The sequence below is a fragment of the Gymnoscopelus braueri genome (assembly GCF_963280865.1).
Source record: "Gymnoscopelus braueri genome assembly, chromosome: 9".
NCBI classification, from domain to species: domain Eukaryota; kingdom Metazoa; phylum Chordata; class Actinopteri; order Myctophiformes; family Myctophidae; genus Gymnoscopelus; species Gymnoscopelus braueri.
The window spans coordinates 6,267,157-6,288,767 of NC_137610.1; the positions used below are offsets into that span (position 1 = coordinate 6,267,157).

The window sequence follows — 21,611 nt, forward strand, 5'->3', positions numbered from 1 at the left end:
AACAACCTTAGATTAGAACCAACTGTGGCTGGCTGGCTGTGGTCCCTGCAGGGTTCAAAATGTCAACCATTGTGCCCATTCCCAAAAAGGCCAAAGTGACATGCCTGAACGACTGGAGACCTGTTGCTCTCACCCCGATCGTCAGCAAGTGTTTCGAGAAACTGGTGAGGGAATACATCAGCTCCACGCTACCTGCCTCGCTGGATCCGTGGCAGTATGCATACCGCAAAAACAGATCCACCGACGACGCTATTGCCATGGCTCTCCACACCGTCCTCTCGCACATGGACAACAAGCTGCTGAAGGACAAATATGTACGTATGCTGTTCGTGGACTACAGCTCAGCATTCAACACCATTGTCCCAGCAATACTTGACAAAAAGCTCAGAGACCTAGGGCTACACCCAAGCATGTGCGACTGGATACAGGACTTCTTGTCCAACCGACATCAGGTGGTGAGAATGGGCAGCATCACATCCGACCCCCTGACCCTCAACACCGGAGCACCCCAGGGATGCGTGCTGAGCCCTCTCCTCTACTCCCTGTACACGTATGACTGCATAGCCACACATGTCTCCAACACCATCATAAAGTACGCGGACGACACGACAGTGATAGGCCGAATCGTCAACAACGACGAGTCTGACTACAGAGAGGAGATCAAATCACTGGCACACTGGTGCCGGGAGAACAACCTCTCTCTTAACGTCGACAAGACCAAAGAACTGATCGTGGACTTCAGGAGGCCGCGGAGAGACCATGCGCCCATCCTCATCGACGGTGCTGCAGTGGAAAGGGTCAGCGAGTTCAAGTTCCTCGGAGTACACATCGAGGAGGACCTCAAATGGGAGACGCACTCCACACACGTGAGGAAAAAGGCTCAGCAGCGACTGTACTGGCTCCGCCGCCTGAAGAAGCTCGGAGTAGGACGTCGCATCCTCAGGCTGTACTACAACAGTTCTGTTGAAGGCATCCTAACAGGCTGTGTCACGGCCTGGTACGGGAACTGCACTGCCCGAGAAAAGATCAGCCTACAACGAGTAGTGCGATCGGCAGAGCGGATAATGGGAATCGAGCTCCCAGCGCTCCAGGAACTGTACAAAAAGCGGTGCGTGGTCAAAGCCAAGCGCATCATCAAGGACAAGCACCACCCAAGTCACAGACTGTTCAACCCCCTACAACGACCGCGACCGGGCAAGGGGCTCTACCGCAGTATCAAGAGTTCCACCACCAGGTTTTGGTGTAGTTTCAATCCAGCTGCTGTCAGAATGCTGAATGGGGCATAAGCCTGGATGAGGCATGGGCCTTGTTCAGCAGCCTGACAGCAGGCGGCGCAGACTTTTCTGGCTCTTCCTGAACACACCTGTGGATTATACCAGGGACAATGACTTGGACTTTAGCCCCCCCTCGGACACACCTGTGGACTACACCAGGTACAAATGACTTTTTGTTGCACTCCCTCATGGAGCTACTTGCGGATTATACTAGGGTCAGTCCACTCTAGGTGGACACGCACTGACCTTTTGCACCTTAATCCCTTGTATAACGCACTGACTTTTTTTTTGGTCTTTTTTTTATTGTGCTCCTTTTCCTCTAAGCACCTTAACGTCCATTGTCTATCATGCACAGTATAAGTATAACATGCACAGTATACAATACATTGCTGCTATGCTCAGGCACCTTAGTTTAGTTTTTTTTTGTTTTTTTATTATCTCAGGTAATTTGTAAATATGTAGATAACTTGTCTGGCCTTCGGTTGCTCTCTTGTTTTGATCTCCTTCCCACCTGCCCCCCACCCTCTTCTTCTCCCCCCCCCCCCCCCTCTTCTTTCTATGGAAACTAACGTTGCGATGGGAACGATGTACAAAAAAGAATTTCACCCACTTTTTTACCTTGTAAACCTGTGATGTGACAATAAAACTGATTCTGATTCTGATTCTGAACAACCTTAGATTAGAACCAACAACCGTAGATTAGAACCAACAACCTTAGATTAGAACCAACAACCTTAGATTAGAACCAACAACCTTAGATTAGAACCAACAACCTTAGATTAGAACCAACAACCGTAGATTAGAACCAACAACCTTAGATTAGAACCAACAACCTTAGATTAGAACCAACAACCTTAGATTAGAACCAACAACCTCAGATTAGAACCAATAACCTTAGAGGACTGTAGGATTGGAACACTGAGAATAGCTGACATACAAGCTCACAACGTGTTTCACTGTGATGCGGTGTGATCTTGTGGATCAGCTATTTTCTGTGTGCAACCACCGGCGCGCAACTAAATATGAATGACCTTTAACCCATGAGCCTGTCAGAGTGGGTCATCCTACTTCTATAATTGACAAAGCCTCTGAAGTTCGTCCGGGGTTCGCAAGCACAGGATCACTCTACTTGCCTCCAAACCTGCCATAGACTGTTGATCAGAGCTCTGGCTATTATGTAGGCTTCTTACCCCACCTCCATCAGTGATCAGACTCTATTATGTAGGCTTCTTACCCCACCTCCATCAGTGATCAGACTCTATTATGTAGGCTTCTTACCCCACCTCCATCAGTGATCAGACTCTATTATGTAGGCTTCTTACCCCACCTCCATCAGTGATCAGACTCTCGGCTTGATTTGCCTATCAGACCCTCAGCCAGTGTTGCACTGTGATCTTGTAGATCAGCTATTGTCTGTGTGCAACCACCGGCGCGCAACTAAATATGAATGACCTTTAACCCATGAGCCTGTCAGAGTGGGTCATCATATTGATTGATCGATTGAATAGTTTATTGGTCATAAATGTAAACCGAGGTACAGTCAGGCATTAAGGCTAAAAGGAAAACCTGGAGACTTGTTTCCATTGTGGTCCTAATAATCATTCATATCATAAGTATTATTATAGATACCTCTCAGGTCCTCCACGACCACGTTGTCTTCTCTCTCAGTGATCTGTGATGTCATCCCCATGATGAGGTCATCGATGTCCTGAGATGACCTTACATTGAGGCTCTGTTGAAGCACAATGATTGACACTTTAAAACAGCAGATTAGTCTGGGCGTCTATGTAGCCTAGCTAGTCAGCCTAGCTAGTTAGCCTAGCTATTTAGCCTAGCTAGTAAGCCTAGCTAGCCCCACAAACATGGTCTTCTATGGGGACCTGCCACAGGTCACATGGTCCTCTATAGAGACCTACCACAGGTCACATGGTCCTCTATAGAGACCTACCACCGGTCACAGACAAGGTCAGAGAGAGAAGGATGAGGCTGGCAGGACACTGTCAGGCACCCAGAGCTAGAGGCAAGCAAACTGACACTATGGGAGCCAATCTAGGACAAACTGACACTATGGGAGCCAATCCAAGACAAACTGACACTATGGGAGCCAATCCAAGACAAACTGACACTATGGGAGCCAATCCAAGACAAACTGACTATATCACTGCGTGGATATGAGTCTGGTGCTTCTATGAGGACGTTTTTTTCCCCAAGGGGCGGGATCAAAAGAATGGCTCCCCACGCAATTGGTTAGTCTTACAACCAACTACCAATTACAGTCTCCCATATTTGAATACTGGGCCCTGATTGGTCTCCCCAGACTTCGGGAGCAGGAAATGGATTCTCAACGGAGCGGTGCCAGACCCAAATCGCCAAGGGCAATTTTTTCTTTTGCACTGGCAGATTTGTCTGGTACCAGGCTAAAGGAGCACCACCTACGTAGATGCACTGCAGTGTCACAGTGGAGCCAGTAGGAGGTGCACCACCTACGTAGATGCACTGCAGTGTCAAAGCTTAGCTAAAAACACAATAGAGCTGAAGACCCTGATGTTAGATTGGAGAGTGTGGAGGGCAGTGATTCAGGAGTCCTGAGTTGGTGTTGGCTATACCACAATGCCCATCGCATAGAGCTATTTAACACTGTTAACTCTTTGACTGCGGTTGACTCGATAACGCGTCAATTGCTAGTTTGTCCAGTTGGCTGTCGACGCGTTAGACGCGTTAGACGCGCGTTCATTGTTTAATCTCACGCTATTCTGATTATTTTTCATTCTAGGTTTCGAGTTCCACTTACTTCACCCACACCTGCATCCGGTTTTATGACGCAGATTCCGTTTCCGTTTTTCAATTTTTTCCCCCGGTCATTTTCGGCCAGAATAGGGAAACACACGGTTTTTCACACGGTATAAAAAACAAACAGAGAGGTCCACTTCTATAATCTATAGTCTGGGTGACGAACAGTCATCGCCGTCGTGTATCACATCGTAATTTTGGCCGATCGGAGAATCTGAGAACACGTCACATCCGGTTTGACGTATTTGACTGTTTGGCTCTATTTGGGGGGGGGGGGGGGCAGCGAGTCAGCGAGCTGATGAAGGTGTCTATTTGCTGCTCTCTGCTGGTGGAACCATCGTATGTGTTCAAAACCGCAGCTAGACAAACTATATGAAAATTAAATAACAAAATAACAAAACAGAAAAACACAAAAATCGCTGGCACTGGGGGAGTACTTTATGAAAATACTCTGGCAGTCAAAGAGTTAATGAACAAACACTCTATAGTCATGATTACTATCACAATATAGAGCTATTTAACACTGTTACTGAACAAACACTCTATAGTAATGATTACTATCACAATATAGAGTTATATAACACTGTTACTGAACAAACACTCTATAGAAGTGATTACTATCACAATGTAGAGTTATTTAACACTGTTACTGAACAAACACTCTATAGTAATGATCACTATCACAATATAATATAGAGCTTTAACTTTTTAACAAATGACTTCTTGTTTTAACCAAAATATATCACTTACAGGCAGCACCTTTAAATAGCATATTAAATCAACATAATATAAAATGATGTGTTGTGTTGTGTTGTGTTGTGTTGTGTTGTGTTGTGTTGTGTTGTGTTGTGTTGTGTTGTGTTAAACACGTGATAACATACGTGACGTTTCCAGAAGCTGTTACAGACACGCAGGGCAGGAGACACGCTCCCATCTGGGTTCAGGATCTTCCTGAAGTGACACGTTCTGTTTCTGAAGACAAAACAAAACATTACCGTCTCATCAAAACACTACGCTGTGTTTAAATGGTAAATGGTGCATTTATAAATCACGCACGCACGCACGCACACACACACACACACACACACACACACACACACACACACACACACACACACACACACACACACACACACACACACACACACACACACACACACACACACACACACACACACACACACACACACACACAGTTAGGGGTTCAGTGTCTTGCTCAAGTACACTTCCACACTAACTCTGGGGGAGCCTGGGATCGAACTAGCGGCCGCTCTACCTCCTGAGCCACTGCCGCCCCAATTTTTTACTTTATGAAATGTTGCATAATATGACTTTGCTGCTCTAAGCTCTTAGTATGTTTCATGTATGTTCTCTTAGTATGTTTCATAATATGATGCTGCTCTATGCTCTTAGACTAAGTATGTTTAATGGACTCTATGCTCTTAGTATGTTTCATGGACTATGCTCTTAGTATGTTTCATGGACTCTATGCTCTTAGTATGTTTCATGGACTCTATGCTCTTAGTATGTTTCATGGACTCTTATGGTTTCTTACATAAGTTCTTACACATTTGTATCCTTTCATGGTCTTTTATTACCGGGTATGTATTTATATTTAATGCTGTGTGAAGCACTTTGTAACTCTGTTTTTAATCACTTAAAGGGATTACTTTTCATTTATTTTATTACATTTTTTTATTGTATTCAATTTTTTTTCATTTTCAAAAGAAATAAAAATGAAAAAAGTTATCGAAAAAACACGGCCCCCTCGCATAATAGGAGGGCAGGGTGAGTCCCCAGAACCAAGGACGGGTGTTTTAAAAATGGAGTTTGAAGTTATAATGGGTTTGTATAGGAAGGGTGGCGTGTCTGATAAAATGAATATCAAATATCTAAATACTGACTCAAGCAACTTAAAAACGGTCTGGGGGGCTCACAAAAGCCTGAGTAGATGATAAAATGACCCAACGTTTTTTTTAAAGTGAAATATCCCTTTAAGCCTCTGTACTGCTCTATATTTCCCTACACCAAACCTCTTCACGAAAAATAGCAGATCTACAAGTTCACAACGTGAGATCTGCTTGCCGAATGTTCGGCTTACAAAAAATGATATTATTCAGTCAAATATTACTGTGATAACGTAGTATTTTTTACCTCATGTAAACTCCAGACGGGACCATGGACATCCCAAAGCGAAACGCAGCCACCTGGAACTCAGGAGAGATGCCTGGGTCGACAAACTTCTGATAACCTGCAACCCAGACACAGTATATGATATGATACTGTACACCACACACACACACACACACACACACACACTTACACATACAAATAAACAACTACACTTTAGAAACAAGCCCAAATAAACAACTACACTTTAGAAACAAGCCCAAATAAACAACTACGCTTTAGAAACCAGCCCAAATAAACAACTACACTTTATAAACAAGCTCAAATAAACAACTACACTTTAGAAACAAGCCCAAATAAACAACTACACTTTAGAAACAAGCCCAAATAAACAACTACACTTTAGAAACAAGCCCAAATAAACAACTACGCTTTAGAAACAAGCCCAAATAAACAACTACACTTTAGAAACAAGCCCAAATAAACAACTACGCTTTAGAAACAAGCCCAAATAAACAACTACACTTTAGAAACAAGCCCAAATAAACAACTACGCTTTAGAAACAAGCCCAAATAAACAACTACGCTTTAGAAACAAGCCCAAATAAACAACTACACTTTAGAAACAAGCCCAAATAAACAACTACACTTTAGAAACAAGACCAAATAAACAACTACACTTTAGAAACAAGACCAAAGGTCAAGGTCAAGGAGGGGAGAGGAAAAGGGAACAGGAACATTCTTATGTTTTTATTTCTTAGAACTTTTGCTGATTTAACGTAATTTTTGTAGGATATTTTTTTGTCCATGTGGTGAAGTGAACGGTGACTAAAGACCCATGAGGGAGGGAGGGTACGGGGAGAAAGTTGAGTGTTGTTCAAAACTGAACCATCCTTTTCCCTAAGTTGTGTGTTAAATGTTATGTTGGGAATTAATTGTTTGCATTGCACCGTTTGTTCCTGTATGTAAGAAAAAGAAAAAGGCATGAGTCTTACTGTATATGTTTTTTCTAAACTGCCCTACTACTACCTATGCTGAATAAATATATTTTTTAAAGAAACAAGACCAAAAAACCGAACCCACAACTAGCAATATTTACAAGCAACTTTACAGAAAAAGAAGCCCAAAGGGGCTTATAATAAGCTGACTTCCTGTGATAAATGATGTAGCTTGTTGCACAAAAACTAATTTCACCATCTACTTTACAGCTGTAAATCTGTGATGTAACAATAAAGATGATTCTTATACATATTTCAATACTTATCTTTCCCACACCACACCCCCCTGTGACACACTATACCCCCCCCCCCCCACACACACACACACACACACACACACACACACACACACTACACCCCACTGACACCCCCCCACACACACACACACACACACACACACACACACACACACACACACACACACACACACACACACACACACACACACACACACACACACATACACACTACACCCCACACACACCCCCCACACACACACACCCCCACCCCCCACATCACCCCCCCCCCCCCCCCCGTACGGACGTATTGATGACCCCTGTTCTACTTCTATGCTCTATTTCTCTGTCTATCTTTAAACTGCAATGACGGGCCTTTCTGTTATTGTAATGATGTGACAATAATAAAGTTCTGATCTGATCCCTCATGTATAATATCTGAGTCAACAGGGACCCCTGGGGGTCACCCAGTCTACAGGGACCCCTGAAGGGTCACCCAGTCAACAGGGACCCCTGGGGGTCACCCAGTCTACAGGGACCCCTGGGGGTCACCCAGTGTACAGGGACCCCTGAGGGTCCCCGGACCGTAGGTTGAGAACCAGTGCTGTACGTGACATTACATTATGAGAACCATGCAGACTCATCATTCTGCTGAGATCATCTTCACCAGAGGATCAACTACACCCTGTGGTCACACACACACACACACACACACACACACACACACACACACACACACACACACACACACACACACACACACACACACACACACACACACACACACACACACACACACACACACACTCCTCACCTGGGTATGGAGGTAGCTGCTTGTTGCCTAGGTAACCAGGGAGCCATTCATAGAGGGCGATATTCTAATGAAAACAGCAAAGAGGATCATTACAAACTGTCATTTAATGTAACTTCATCTGAGCTGGTAACATCCATAACATCACAGAACACACATTTACTCGAGTACTTTCCGATACTTCATCTTTGAGGAAAAAAACTTTTTTATGCCACTTCAATTATTTGAAAACTTTAGTTATTTGTTTATTTGTAGATTTAAATTATTATACAAAATGCATTATTGCAAATCGAAGCCGAATCTTTGACACATTTTTTACATTTTGAAAAGATTTTTGAACAAAATAATGCATAATGACAAACGTTAGTATATTTAGACTTTTACTCAAGTAACATTTTGAATACAGGCATTTTACTTGCAACTTGTAAGAGTATTTCTACTGTGGTATCGATACATTTACTAGTCAAAATGTGAGTACTTTACACAACAACAGAAACCATCTGATGCATAAACTCCTCCACACCTGTGTGTGTGTGTGTGTGTGTGTGTGTGTGTGTGTGTGTGTGTGTGTGTGTGTGTGTGTGTGTGTGTGTGTGTGTGTGTGTGTGTGTGTGTGTGTGTGTGTGTGTGTGTGTGTGTGTGTGTGTGTGTGTGTGTGTACCTGGAATGTGGCCACCACGTGCTTCCTGGCGTTTTGAAAGAGCTTCTGGTCCAGCCAATCGGGATGCTCCGTACGGAGCCTGTCAGCGATGTAATTGTGGAAGCGAAACCAGATAATCCCTTCAGCCGCCGTGAACATGTTCTCATTGGCCCAGGAGTTACCCAACTCTGTGAACATACAGTATGGGTTATTAAAACATGTTCTCATTGGCCCAGGAGTTACCCAACTCTGTGAACATATTTAAATTATGATATACATTCAACTCTGGACTCAATATAGAGGAGCATGAATTATGATTTAAAGTATTATGATATACAGTCATCCCGTATCTCAGATACAGAGTCAGATGCGACGCATTGTGAGCTTGTAGATATTGCTATTTTCAAATGATTTTATACATTTTGAAAACATGAAATGGAGGATTTCTTTGCATAATGAGTACTTTTACTTTTGGTACTTTAAGTACATTTTGATGCCAATACTTCTGTACTTTTACCCAAGTACATTTTTAATTCCGGATTTTTTACTTGTAACAGAGTATTTCTACATTGCAGTATGTATGTATGTATGTATGTATGTATGTATGTATGTATGTATGTATGTATGTATGTATGTATGTATGTATGTATGTATGTATGTATGTATGTATGTATGTATGTATGTATGTATGTATGTATGTATGTATGTATGTATGTATGTATGTATGTATGTATGTATGTATGTATGTATAAGCCCTGCCTACTTGTTGTTAACTAGCTGTACGAACTCTTGTTTTATTGTTTTATTGGATCTTGTTTATTTTATACACTTATTTGTTTTAACTCTTGCTCATTTGATTTTCCTATTTGTCTCATCTGTTTAAGAAAGTAGGTAGTTGATATATTGCACTTTTACCTTAGCGCTAGGTATACTCTTAGTTGCTTGTTTTAGAATAGAATGCACTTAAGACTTCTGGTGATTAGTAGTTTTGTTCCCTACCTATGTTGAATGCACTTATTGTAAGTCGCTTTGGACAAAAGCGTCTGCTAAATGACTGTAATGTATGTATGTATGTATGTATGTATGTATGTATGTATGTATGTATGTATGTATGTATGTATGTATGTATGCGTGTGTGTGTGTGTGTGTGTGTGTGTGTGTGTGTGTGTGTGTGTGCGTGCGTGCGTGCGTGCGTGCGTGCGTGCGTGCGTGCGTGTGTGTGTGTGTGTGTGTTGTACTCTGCAGTGTAATGAAGTGAATTGAACTGACAGATCCTGTATGTATGTATGTATGTATGTGGCCTGTGTGTAATGCATGCATCCTGACCACTAATAGAGAGATAATAGAGGAGTGTTGTTAGACAGGCCAGGTGACAAAGGAGCAGCTCCCACAGCCTAGCGGTAATGAGGAGGAGGAGGTACGCTGTGGTCAGCCTGCGGTCAGGCCTCTCAACACACTGACACAACACACAGTCATACCTACGTCAATGTGCTGATAACTACCGTTCAGCCTGGTTTAAACCACCTGGAAGTCACGCTTTCAAACTCTGTTCTGCACAGTAGGCCTGCTAACTGAAACTAACTGAAACTCTGTTTAACACAGTAGGCCTGCTAACTGAAACTAACTGAAACTCTGTTTAACACAGTAGGCCTGCTAGATGAAACTGATTGAAACTCTGTTTAACACAGTAGGCCTGCTAACTGAAACTAACTGAAACTCTGTTTAACACAGTAGGCCTGCTAACTGAAACTAACTGAAACTCTGTTTAACACAGTAGGCCTGCTAACTGAAACTAACTGAAACTCTGTTTAACACAGTAGGCCTGCTAGATGAAACTGATTGAAACTCTGTTTAACACAGTAGGCCTGCTAACTAAAACTAACTGGAACTCTGTTTAACACAGTAGGCCTGCTAACTGAAACTAACTGAAACTCTGTTTAACACAGTAGGCCTGCTAACTGAAACTAACTGAAACTCTGTTTAACACAGTAGGCCTGCTAACTGAAACTAACTGAAACTCTGTTTAACACAGTAGGCCTGCTAACTGAAACTAACTGAAACTCTGTTTAACACAGTAGGCCTGCTAACTGAAACTAACTGAAACTCTGTTTAACACAGTAGGCCTGCAGTGCAGACACGTTGTGAGCTTGTAGATCGGCTATTTTGATTTTTTTTTGTAATTTTACTTATATTTTGATGCCAATACTTTTGTACTTTTACTCAAGTAAAATTTTGAACACAGGCCTTTTACTTGTAACAGAGTATTTTCATATTGTCGTATTGCTAAATATCTGAGTACTTCTTCCACCACTGACAGTAGAACTACTAGCTGCTGACCAGTAGAGAGGTCAATAGGTCACCAGTACTCACCATAAAGACCCTCAGGTCCATGCTGACCAGTAGAGAGGTCAATAGGTCATCAGTACTCACCATAAAGACCCTCAGGTCCATGCTGACCAGTAGAGAGGTCAATAGGTCACCAGTACTCACCATAGAGACCTTCAGATCCATGCTGACCAGTAGAGAGGTCAATAGGTCACCAGTACTCACCATACAGGCCTTCAGGTCCATGCTGACCAGTAGAAGGGTCCCCAGCGCTCCACATGAGGAACTGACCCCCTCCCTTCCTGGGCATGTTCCACTCAGAACCCGACCCCAGACGACCTCCAGAGAAGCTCCTCAGAGAGTCACACCAGGAAGTGGAAGGACCATATATGGAGCTGCCATCCATCCACGCTGTCACCAGGTTCACCTGCATGACATCATTATGTCATATTTTAGTCATCTGAAATGTTTTACTTTTATTCTAGTTTTAGTCGACTAAATATCATAAGATTATAGTCGACTAAATCTACAGTTGATTTAGTCGACTAAAATGTATTTTGTCGGTGCCTTGTCATAATGGTGTCATAATGGCTGATTTTACACTTGGTTGCATGCTGAAAACAGCCGATCTACAAGCTCACAACGTGTAGCATCGTGACGCGTTGTGAGCTTGTAGATCTACTATTTTCAGAGCACAGCACCCGAGCGCAACCAAACGTGAAATAACTTGTCTTTTACTTCTACTGGATCTCTTCTCCACTAGTTCCTCACTAACATTTTAGTCTAGTTTTTATTTGTCGACGAAATTGACGTTATCTTAGTTGTATTCATCATAGCTTAGTTTTTATTTCGTTTTTATTTCGTTTTTATTTAGTTTTCGTCAGTGAAAAAAGGTAGTCGCCGAACATTTTTGCCTGGCGAGAGAGTATGTTTTGCACCCTGTCTGTCCGTCCGTCCGTCTGTGGACAGCTAATCTCTGGCTCAGTTGGCTTGATCGCAGCGAAACTGTGCACACACACTCCCTGGATGCCAATTCAGAACCTCTGCCCCAAATTTTTCACATGGGCCTGTTATAGCGCCACCAGGAGGTGGCGCTATAACAGGCCCATGTGAAAGATTTGCAAAACAAATTTTTTGACAGTACTCCTATAGATGTTGTCCAAACGTCACACGAATCGGTACACAGTATCTCTATAGTCATTAAACGAAACAGGTTTTCATATTCCATCCTGATTGGCTAAAAATGGCTTCCAAAGTTTGCAGGAGTGCTCCGTTTTAAACAAAATGCCTTAAATTATGAACACAGCATGCAATTTCCGTGACATTTTGCACACACATTCTCACTAGGCAGAGGAAGAAATGCCACTTGAAATTTTTCAAATCAGCCTCATGGTGGTGCTATAACAGGCCGATTCGTGTTTTTACCTATAATTGCACCGATCTGTGTAAAACTTTGTATGCACACTCCCTAGAGGCCAAGGAAAAACCTTTGCCCTGCATTTTTCACATCTGCCTTTTATAGCTCCACCAGGAGGCCAACTTACATAAAAAAATATATATATATTACTCTTTCAGATTTTATCCAAATTTCACACAAATCAGTACACATGATCTCTATCGTCATGTGATCAAGACGGATCTGTTAGATTTTTCATATTCCATCCTCATTGGCTAAGATTGACATCTAAAGTTTGCAGGAGTGGCCCGTTTTGAACAAAATGTTGCAAATCATGAACGCAGCGTCCGATTGCGGTGAAACTTTGCACGCACATTCGCACTACGTTGAGGAAAAAATGCCACACTTTCAACATTGCCCTATTATAGCGCCACCAGGAGGCTGATTATTATTATTTTTTAAATATTACTCCTACAAATGTTGTCCAAACATCACGCAAATCAGTACAAATGATCTCTTTAGTTAAGTGATCAAGACGGATCCGTCGGATCCGCCTGATTTTTCACATTCCAGCCTAATTGGCAAATTCCGAACATTCATGGAGTCCGGTCTACCTGTGTCCGGGGGTTGTTGGGACTCTGACTGGACTCTTTGTCCCAGGGCCCTCTCTGGAAGGGCAGCAGAACCCGGCCCTGACCCAAGGGGTCAAACACAGGGTCTCCTCTGGGGACGGGGATGTTCATGAACTCAGGGGGGCAACCGGGGGGTCTGGAGTTAAAGATCTCAAAGGCAACGTGGTATCCTGGGATGATACACAGAAACACCATTAATCACCTCTTCTCACAATCATCTTTACTAATGATTATCACAGCACACACACACACACACACACAATTTTTGGTATTGGTATCAAAATGTACTTAAAGTACCAAAAGTAGAAAGTATTCATTATGCAGAATGTCCCGTTTCACAAGTTTTCAAATGTGTAAAATGTATAAAAAATTGTTTTTAAATAGCAGATCTACAAGCTCACAATGTGTCGCATTGCGACGCATTGTGATGATTGTGATGTAGATCGGCTATTTTCAAATGGCCGAAATGTATATGGAGCTGAAGTGGTTAATGTATGTTTTGTAATAATAATCAAAATCTACAAAGTAACTAGTAACTAAAGTTTTCAAATAATTGTAGTGGAGTAAAAGTATAATATTTGCCTCTGAGATGTAATGGAGTAGGAGTAGAAGTTAAAGCATTGAAAATTTGAAATACTTCAGCAAAGTAAAACATACCTCAAAATTGTATTTAAGTACAGTACTTGAGTACATGTACTTAGTTACTTTACACCACTGAGTATAGTAACAGTACATTCTGCATCACTGCCTTCTCATAATACACAAACAATGCAATAATGTACATGAAATAATAATCCTTGATGATTTACCAAAGAACAGAGAGAGAACGGTCTGGTTGCGTGTGGAGGCTCTCCCTGAAGGACCTCTTGAGATCAGTCCACTGAGTGTTCTAGGGTTGGGGAACTCTGGTTCCAACACGGCCTGGTACACTCCGTCTGAGTAGTGAGCTGGGAGCAGACGCACTAGTCTGGAACCTGCAGGGAAATCACTGAAACTTACAGGAATTCCTGGGAACATGCAGTTGTACTGCAAGCATGCATAATATGCAAGCATGTGTGAAAATACATGCACGTATGAAAATATACATGCATGCATGTATGCAGTAGTTATGCATGCATGTATACAATCGCAGGCATGTGCATGCATGCATTTAAAGAATGCAAGCATTTATGAAAAATATACATGCGTGCCTGTATACAGTAGCTAAGCATGAATGTATGAAAAATATACAAGCATGCATGTATACAGTAGCTAAGCATGCATGCATGTATAAAAATGTATACATGTACGAACATAATGCATGTATGCATGCAACTTTTCCAAATGGACCCTTACAGGTCTGTAACTCTGAGAGTGTGCAAATGGAACCAAATGGACCCTTACAGGTCTGTAACTCTGAGAGTGTGCAAATGGAACCAAATGGACCCTTACAGGTCTGTAACTCTGAGAGTGTACACATGGAACCAAATGGACCAGTGCCGGTCGATTTGGTTCCATTTGAACACCCCCAGAGTTAAATCAACACTGAGGATTTTACAGTGTAGATTGGGGTCCCAGTCCCAGATAATAATGATAATGAAAATACATAAATAAATAAATAAAAAATAATTATATTATCATTATTATATATATATATATATATATACTTACCAACCGCCCCTCGTTTAGGATAGCCCAGGTTGTTGTACCAGCCATCATATCGTGGAACTTCCCAGTTCCTTTCAGAGAGAGACTCTGTCCATGAAGAAGACAATTAACACACTGTAACCTACAGTATAATAATATTATATAAACACACTGTAACCTACAGTATAATAATATATAATAATAAAAATATAATAATAATAATAATAATAATAATAATAATAATAATAATAATAATAATAATAATAATACTTTAACCTACAGTATAATAATATTATATAAACACACTGTAACCTACAGTATAATAATAAATAATAATAATACTTTAACCTACAGTATAATAATATATAATAATAATAATAATAATAATAATAATAATAATAATAATAATAATAATAATAATAATAATAATAATAATAATAACAATAATAATAATAATAATAATATATTACTCTATCCAGGTGAAGAAGACAAAGTTAGACTAGAATACATGCGGCTCACAGAGTCCAGGTTAATTGTGTGGAGACAGCTCTGGTCCAGAGCGTTAGTGAGTTCTCTCTAACTCTCTGCTCATAGACAAATAATTCCACTGCCCTGTGAGGCTCCAACTGTAGTCAAAATAAACAAAACTACTCCACTATTCACCAAAACAAAGGCTGATTTGTGTTGTTGAAAGTCTATTCTACAGGGTGGGAAGCCTCTCAGCTCCCCACCTTCTCTGTAAAATACACTTTTTAGCCAGAAAAGAAAATATTTCACCGGAAGGGAAAATCTGGTCAATAGAAAAATTCCATTGACCAGATCTGTAGAGGGTGCAGTGGAGCAACCAAAAATATATTTTCCTTCCGGTGAAATATTTTATTTTCTGGCTAAAAAGTGTGTTTTTACAGAGAAGGTGGGGTGCTGAGAGGCTTCCCACCTCCGAGAACAGACTTTCAACAACTCAAAACAGCCTTTGTTTCGGTGAGTAGCGAAGTAGTTTAGTTTATTTTCACTACAGTTGGAGCCTCACAGGGAAGTGGAATTCTTTAACTATGAGTTAGAGAGAGAGAGAACTCACTAACACTCTGGACCAGAGCTAGCTAGAGATTACCCGTCCCTACAACACACTACAGTGTGTGTAAATAAACTACACACTACAGTCAGTGTGTGTAAATAAACTACAACACATTACAGTGTGTAAATAAACTACAACACATTGGCACGTTGGCACATGATTCATATAGTAGTAGTGGTTTCTGTTTATGACTATGAAATGGGTCTGAATGATTTTGATTGAAACGTTTTTAATACAAATAGTTCCAATGGCATCTATTCTAAATGTACATGTGGTTCTAAGTATATATATAAGTATGCTTATCGGTGTTGCGAGGATGAGGGGGTACTGTACCTGGAAAAAAATCTCCCCTCCAAGGGGTACCTGGGCCAAAAACGTTTGAGAACCCCTGCCCTACACTTTACAGCTTTAATCACAACCAGAGCTATAGACCCTACACACTACACTACAGCTCTAATCAGAACCTCTCCCTCCTCATAGCTCCTAGAAGAGGTTCCACAGCGTCGGCTGCAGGCAGCTGACGACAAGGGAGAATATTGTCCACTATGCATGATTCTGACCCTTTTCCTCACATCATATCCATAAAGTAAAGCTCAGCCCTCCTGCTCTCAGATGTTTCACATTTTAGCGGCCAAGACATTTTTACCGACGGCCGGGTTGAAACAAGCGTTTAAATCAATCACTTTTAGTTTTTCACTCAGCCTGTGCATGGCCATGAGCCCATGACTATCACAATGTAACCTTAAAACAGCAGTATATAGACTACAGCCTGTGGTTGGCTATACAGAGCATGCGGACGGGGGCTGACTGGACACAGTCTGACTAAATAAGCCATTTAAACGCTTGTTTCAACCCGTCTGTAAAAATATCTTGGAAACTAACATGTCAAACATCTGAGATCAGGAGGAATAACTATACTTTATGGATACGATGTGAGGAAAAAGGTAAGAATCATATATAATGGGTCAAATATTGTAGCCTACTCTTTAATCCATTACAATTATTTGAAAACTTTAGTTACTAGTAACTTTGATTTGACTTTGACTAGATGTAGATTATTATTACAAAACATACGTTAACCACTTCAGCCCTATATATATATATTTCGGCCATTTGAAAATAGCCGATCTACAAGCTCACAATGCGTCACAATGTCTGCTATTTTCAAAATATTATTTATACATTTTGAACTTGTGAAAGTAACAGAGTATTTCTACATTTCAGTATATTGATACTTTTACTTAAGTAAAAGTGAATGATTATCGGAGAGCCCTGAAACATCACGGCGGAACATCTACCTGGTTTTGGTACTTTTTCCATTTACAACCCGTACATCTACATAAACGTTCACATTTACAATATAAAGTGCTGACCTCATGTTCACGGATGTACCAAGTTGAAACGGGTCGAACTAAGTACCCTTATCTTCCGTATTGTTCAATAAAAAGTATTTTAATCCGATCGGTGGTCATTTTCTTAGATTTTTTTTGCATTTTGAAAGCATTTTCTCCATATGCTTTCAACTGCGCGACCCTATCGGTTGAGAGGTGTATTGCACTCTGATATATTATAACTCTATGAGAAAATAGCCACCAATCAGATTAAAATGCTCTTTATTAAACAATGCAGAAGATACGGGTACTTAGATTCAACTTGTTACATCCGTGGCCATGAATTCAGCACTTTATATTGTAAATGGGAACGTTTATGTAGATGTAGGGGTTGTAAATGGAGAAAATACCAAAACCAGGTTGAAGTTCCTCCATGACGCTTCTGACAAACGAGCGTCATGTGAACCATCCATGGCTAGATTATCATATGACCTCCGAAAAAACCTAGAACACACTGGCTAAAAACCTAGAACACACTGGTTAAAAACCTAGAACACACTGGTTAAATACCTAGAACACACTGGTTAAAAACCTAGAACACACCACTGTTTAAAAACCTAGAACACACCACTGCTACAGTGTGTGTGTGTGTGTGTGTGTGTGTGTGTGTGTGTGTGTGTGTGTGTGTGTGTGTGTGTGTGTGTGTGTGTGTGTGTGTGTGTGTGTGTGTGAATAAGGAGACAAAAGGTTTCAGTGGATAAACTTACGTTCAGTGAGCAGCAGCAGCAGCAGCAGCAGTAATCCAGCCTTAATGAAGTTTATTATCATAAAGCTCCTCCACGTCCACATGCCTTTACGCACATCCATCGATGCAGAGACGCTCCGGTCTGGTGATCTGAGGAGGATTCACTTATACTGATGAGCTCTGTGTTTCAGCATTAACTTTAAGTTATACTGATGAGCTCTGTGTTTCAGCATTAACTTTAAGTTATACTGATGAGCTCTGTGTTTCAGCATTAACCTTAAATTATACTGATGAGATCTGTCTTTTAGGCAACATTGTCGTAGGTTAATATTTAATGGCTTTATATTGTCACAGTTCTGTCAGAGCTGAAGCCTCACGTGCAGATCAGTGCTTTCTGTTTGGCACTGAATGAATGAATGAATGAATGCATCAGTTTGGGATCATTCTAAAAAGCTATACTATAAGCTATAACATCTCCGTAGTAAAATAAGGAATCATTGAAGCTTACCCACTGAATGCTGCAGGATGGATGATTGTAGAGTTTACACTGAGCTGTGTTGAGACTCACAGACAGACGGGAGGGGAATGTAAATGGTGTCAGATCTGGAGGTGGTGCAATAAATAAAGCCGGTAGTTTCCTGGAGCTTTAATCATCATGTAGAGAACTGTTAGTGACCTGTTGACTCACACCCTCCACCCTCTCTCTCTCACCCTCCCTCCTCCCTCCTTATCGCTCTCTCCTCCCTCCTTACCCCTCTCTCTCCCTCCTCCTCCCTGCCAGGTGACAAAAGGTATAAAAGAAGTGTATGTCACCAACACTCTCACACTGTCTACAGTCCCTCTGCAACCAGCCTGTGATCTTTGCTCTTTAAACAGGTGAGAATAATCACATGAATTCATTTAATAACTTTTTGTTTAAATCATTGCTTGAACTTGAAACTGTACTGAATCCACGATGTGTTCACTATAGTGAACACTAGTGTTCACTATAGTGTTCACTAGTGTTCACTGTAGTGTTCACTATCCTGATGCTAATGGACACAGACTACAGAATGCAGTCCATTAGCATCAGGCTATAGTGACACATCATGGCTTTAGACAGAACCAACACCAGACTTTGCTTGAATCTCTGACCATTTCCAGTGTTTCCCAGTAAGTAATATATTACTATAGGCCATGCAGAGTATTAGATGTCTTTAGACGTAGTAATATATTACTATAGGCCATGCAGAGTATTAGATGTCTTTAGACGTATATTATGTTCTCTTTTTGCACATCTGACAACAATGCAGCATCAGATCTCCTCCTGGATCTGTTATAAAGGCAGAGGAACTCCTCCTTATCAGCTGATCTGGAGCCGTAAACCGAGAGCCCTGCTCTCTAACAGTGTGTCTCTCTGTGTGTGTGTGTGTGTGTGTGTGTGTGTGTGTGTGTGTGTGTGTGTGTGTGTGTGTGTGTGTGTGTGTGTGTGTGTGTGTGTGTGTGTGTGTGTGTGTGTGTGTGTGTGTGTGTGTGTGTGTGTGTGTGTGTGTGTGTGTGTGTGTGTGTGTGTGTGTGTGTGTGTCCAGGAGGATAACGATGACTTTCTACGATGACATTTATCCATTCTATCCTCAACAAAGGACTTCGTTTATCTTCAGCGGTCACCTCCTCACCGTCATCCTGGTGTTCCTGCTGCTCACTGTCACCTTCGTGCTCATCCTGCCGGGGATCCGCGGCAAGTCGGTGAGTTCAACCAAGACCCCTCCTCCTCTCCTCCTCTCCTCTCCTCTTCTCCTCCTCTCCTCCTCTCCTCCTCTTCTATGAGAGTATGTTTTACACCCTGTCCGTCCGTCTGTCTGTGAACAGCTAATCTCCGGCACTGTTGGCCCGGCCGCAGTGAAGCTGTGCACACACACTCCCTGGATGCCAGAGCAAAACCTCTGCCCCAAATGTTTCATATGGGCCTGTTATAGCGCCACCAGGAGGCCGCTTTTTGCTAAACAATTTTTTTGACAGTACTCCTACAGATGTTGTCCAAATGTCACGCAAATCGGTACACATTATCTCTATAGTCATTAAACCAAACAGGTCATTCCGATTTTTCATATTCCATCCTGATTGGCTAAGAATGGCTTCTAAAGTTTGCAGGATTGGTCCGTTTTGAACAAAATGCCTCAAATCATGAACGCAGCGTGCAATTTCCATGACATTTTGCACGCACATTCCCACTACATTGAGGAAGAAATGCCACCCTTTCCACATTGGTCTGTTATAGCGCCACCAGCAGGTCTAGTTTAGCAAAACATTTTTTTGGAACAAAATGCCTCAAATCATGAATGCACTGTCCGATTGCCATCAAAGGCCTAAGAAGAAATGGCACCCTTTTCACATTGGCCTATTATAGCGCCACCAGGAGGCCACAATAACCTACCTGACCTGGCGGAGACCTGTGCTCCGAGGAGCACTTTTTCTAGTTGCCACTGGACTTTGATTGATTGAATATTTTAGGCCCTAAGGGCCTGTTTCCATTGTGTTCCTGTGTATTCTATTCATCAACAATGGTATACTGATTGATCTCATCCAGGGACTAAATATATGGTCTCTGTGTCAGGTCCAAAACCCTTCCTTTGTTATTGTTATTAACATTGTGAGCTTGAAGATCTGCATTGTGAGCTTGTAGATCTGCATTGTGAGCTTGTAGATTTAGACATTTGTGAACATTTTATTTTCTCATCACAATGCGATATTATTGTCACAATAATGGATTACGGAGGTATTAGCGTAAACATGTACATGTGAGCTTGTAGATCTGCATTGTGAGCTTGTAGATCTGCATGTGATATTATTGTCACAATAATGGATTATGGAGGTATTAGCGTAAACATGTAGCTACATGATATGTGAATGAGTCCATGTGCTTCAGACCTGTGTTTAACACTGACTCACTACACTGTGTGAGTCACTGTACTCATGCACTCAAGTGCATGTACTCAAGTACATGTACTCAAGTACTGTACTTAAGTACAATTATGAGGATTTTTTTACTTTACAGGAGAGTTTCCAATGTTCTGGACTTTTACTTCTACTCAACAGCAGTTTGGTTGTTGTTGTTGTCAACTTATTGTTGTTGCATTCACCAAGTCTGTGCATTTAAGTCACTGTTATTTAATTTAAGACACTTTTGTAAAGTTACTTATTTAATCTGTAAAGTCACTTTTATTTAGTCTGTCATTCAATGCATTGATAGCATCCGAATCAGGTGGTAAAGTCACTTTTATTTAATCTGTAAAGTCACTTTTATTTAATCTGTAAAGTCACTTTTATTTAATCTGTAAAGTCACTTTTATTTCATTTCAGAGGCTGTTCTGGATGTTCCGAATTATAATCAGTTTATTCATAGGAGTGGTGATAGTGGGTGAGATTATTATTACGTTATTTATAATTACTTTATTATTACTTAATAATTGTGAGTTCAATAACTGTCTCAATAAATGGCTTATCTTGCTAATCAATAAGAGGTAGGATTATTCATCCGTGTTGTGTGTGTGTGTGTGTGTGTGTGTGTGTGTGTGTGTGTGTGTGTGTGTGTGTGTGTGTGTGTAGCTCTGAACTTTACCAGT

The 21,611-nt window shown here is 41.3% G+C and overlaps 2 protein-coding genes across 4 annotated transcripts in view; one reads left to right on the top strand and one right to left on the bottom strand.

Moving 5' to 3' along the window:
• The window catches only part of duox (dual oxidase), a 63,658-nt gene extending 45,087 nt beyond the window's left edge, over positions 1–18,571 (bottom strand). For both annotated transcript variants that reach the window (XM_080436677.1, XM_080436678.1), the window contains exons 1-11: positions 18,518–18,571; positions 18,032–18,159; positions 14,883–14,966; positions 14,042–14,206; positions 13,215–13,402; positions 11,430–11,631; positions 8,901–9,067; positions 8,243–8,306; positions 6,219–6,315; positions 4,946–5,036; positions 2,904–3,006 (exon numbers count right to left, since the gene is read on the bottom strand). In XM_080436677.1, the coding sequence (XP_080292803.1) occupies positions 2,904–3,006; positions 4,946–5,036; positions 6,219–6,315; positions 8,243–8,306; positions 8,901–9,067; positions 11,430–11,631; positions 13,215–13,402; positions 14,042–14,206; positions 14,883–14,966; positions 18,032–18,131 (1,261 nt within the window). In that variant the 5' untranslated portion in view covers positions 18,132–18,159; positions 18,518–18,571. The remainder of the gene's footprint in view (positions 1–2,903; positions 3,007–4,945; positions 5,037–6,218; positions 6,316–8,242; positions 8,307–8,900; positions 9,068–11,429; positions 11,632–13,214; positions 13,403–14,041; positions 14,207–14,882; positions 14,967–18,031; positions 18,160–18,517) is intronic.
• Positions 18,572–18,846: 275 nt separating this feature from the next.
• The window catches only part of duox2 (dual oxidase 2), a 10,792-nt gene continuing 8,027 nt past the window's right edge, over positions 18,847–21,611 (top strand). For both annotated transcript variants that reach the window (XM_080437814.1, XM_080437813.1), the window contains exons 1-4: positions 18,847–18,885; positions 19,578–19,734; positions 21,349–21,406; positions 21,595–21,611. The exon at positions 21,595–21,611 is cut by the window's right edge and continues 118 nt beyond it. In XM_080437814.1, coding sequence (XP_080293940.1) covers positions 19,588–19,734; positions 21,349–21,406; positions 21,595–21,611 — 222 coding nt within the window. In that variant the 5' untranslated portion in view covers positions 18,847–18,885; positions 19,578–19,587. The remainder of the gene's footprint in view (positions 18,886–19,577; positions 19,735–21,348; positions 21,407–21,594) is intronic.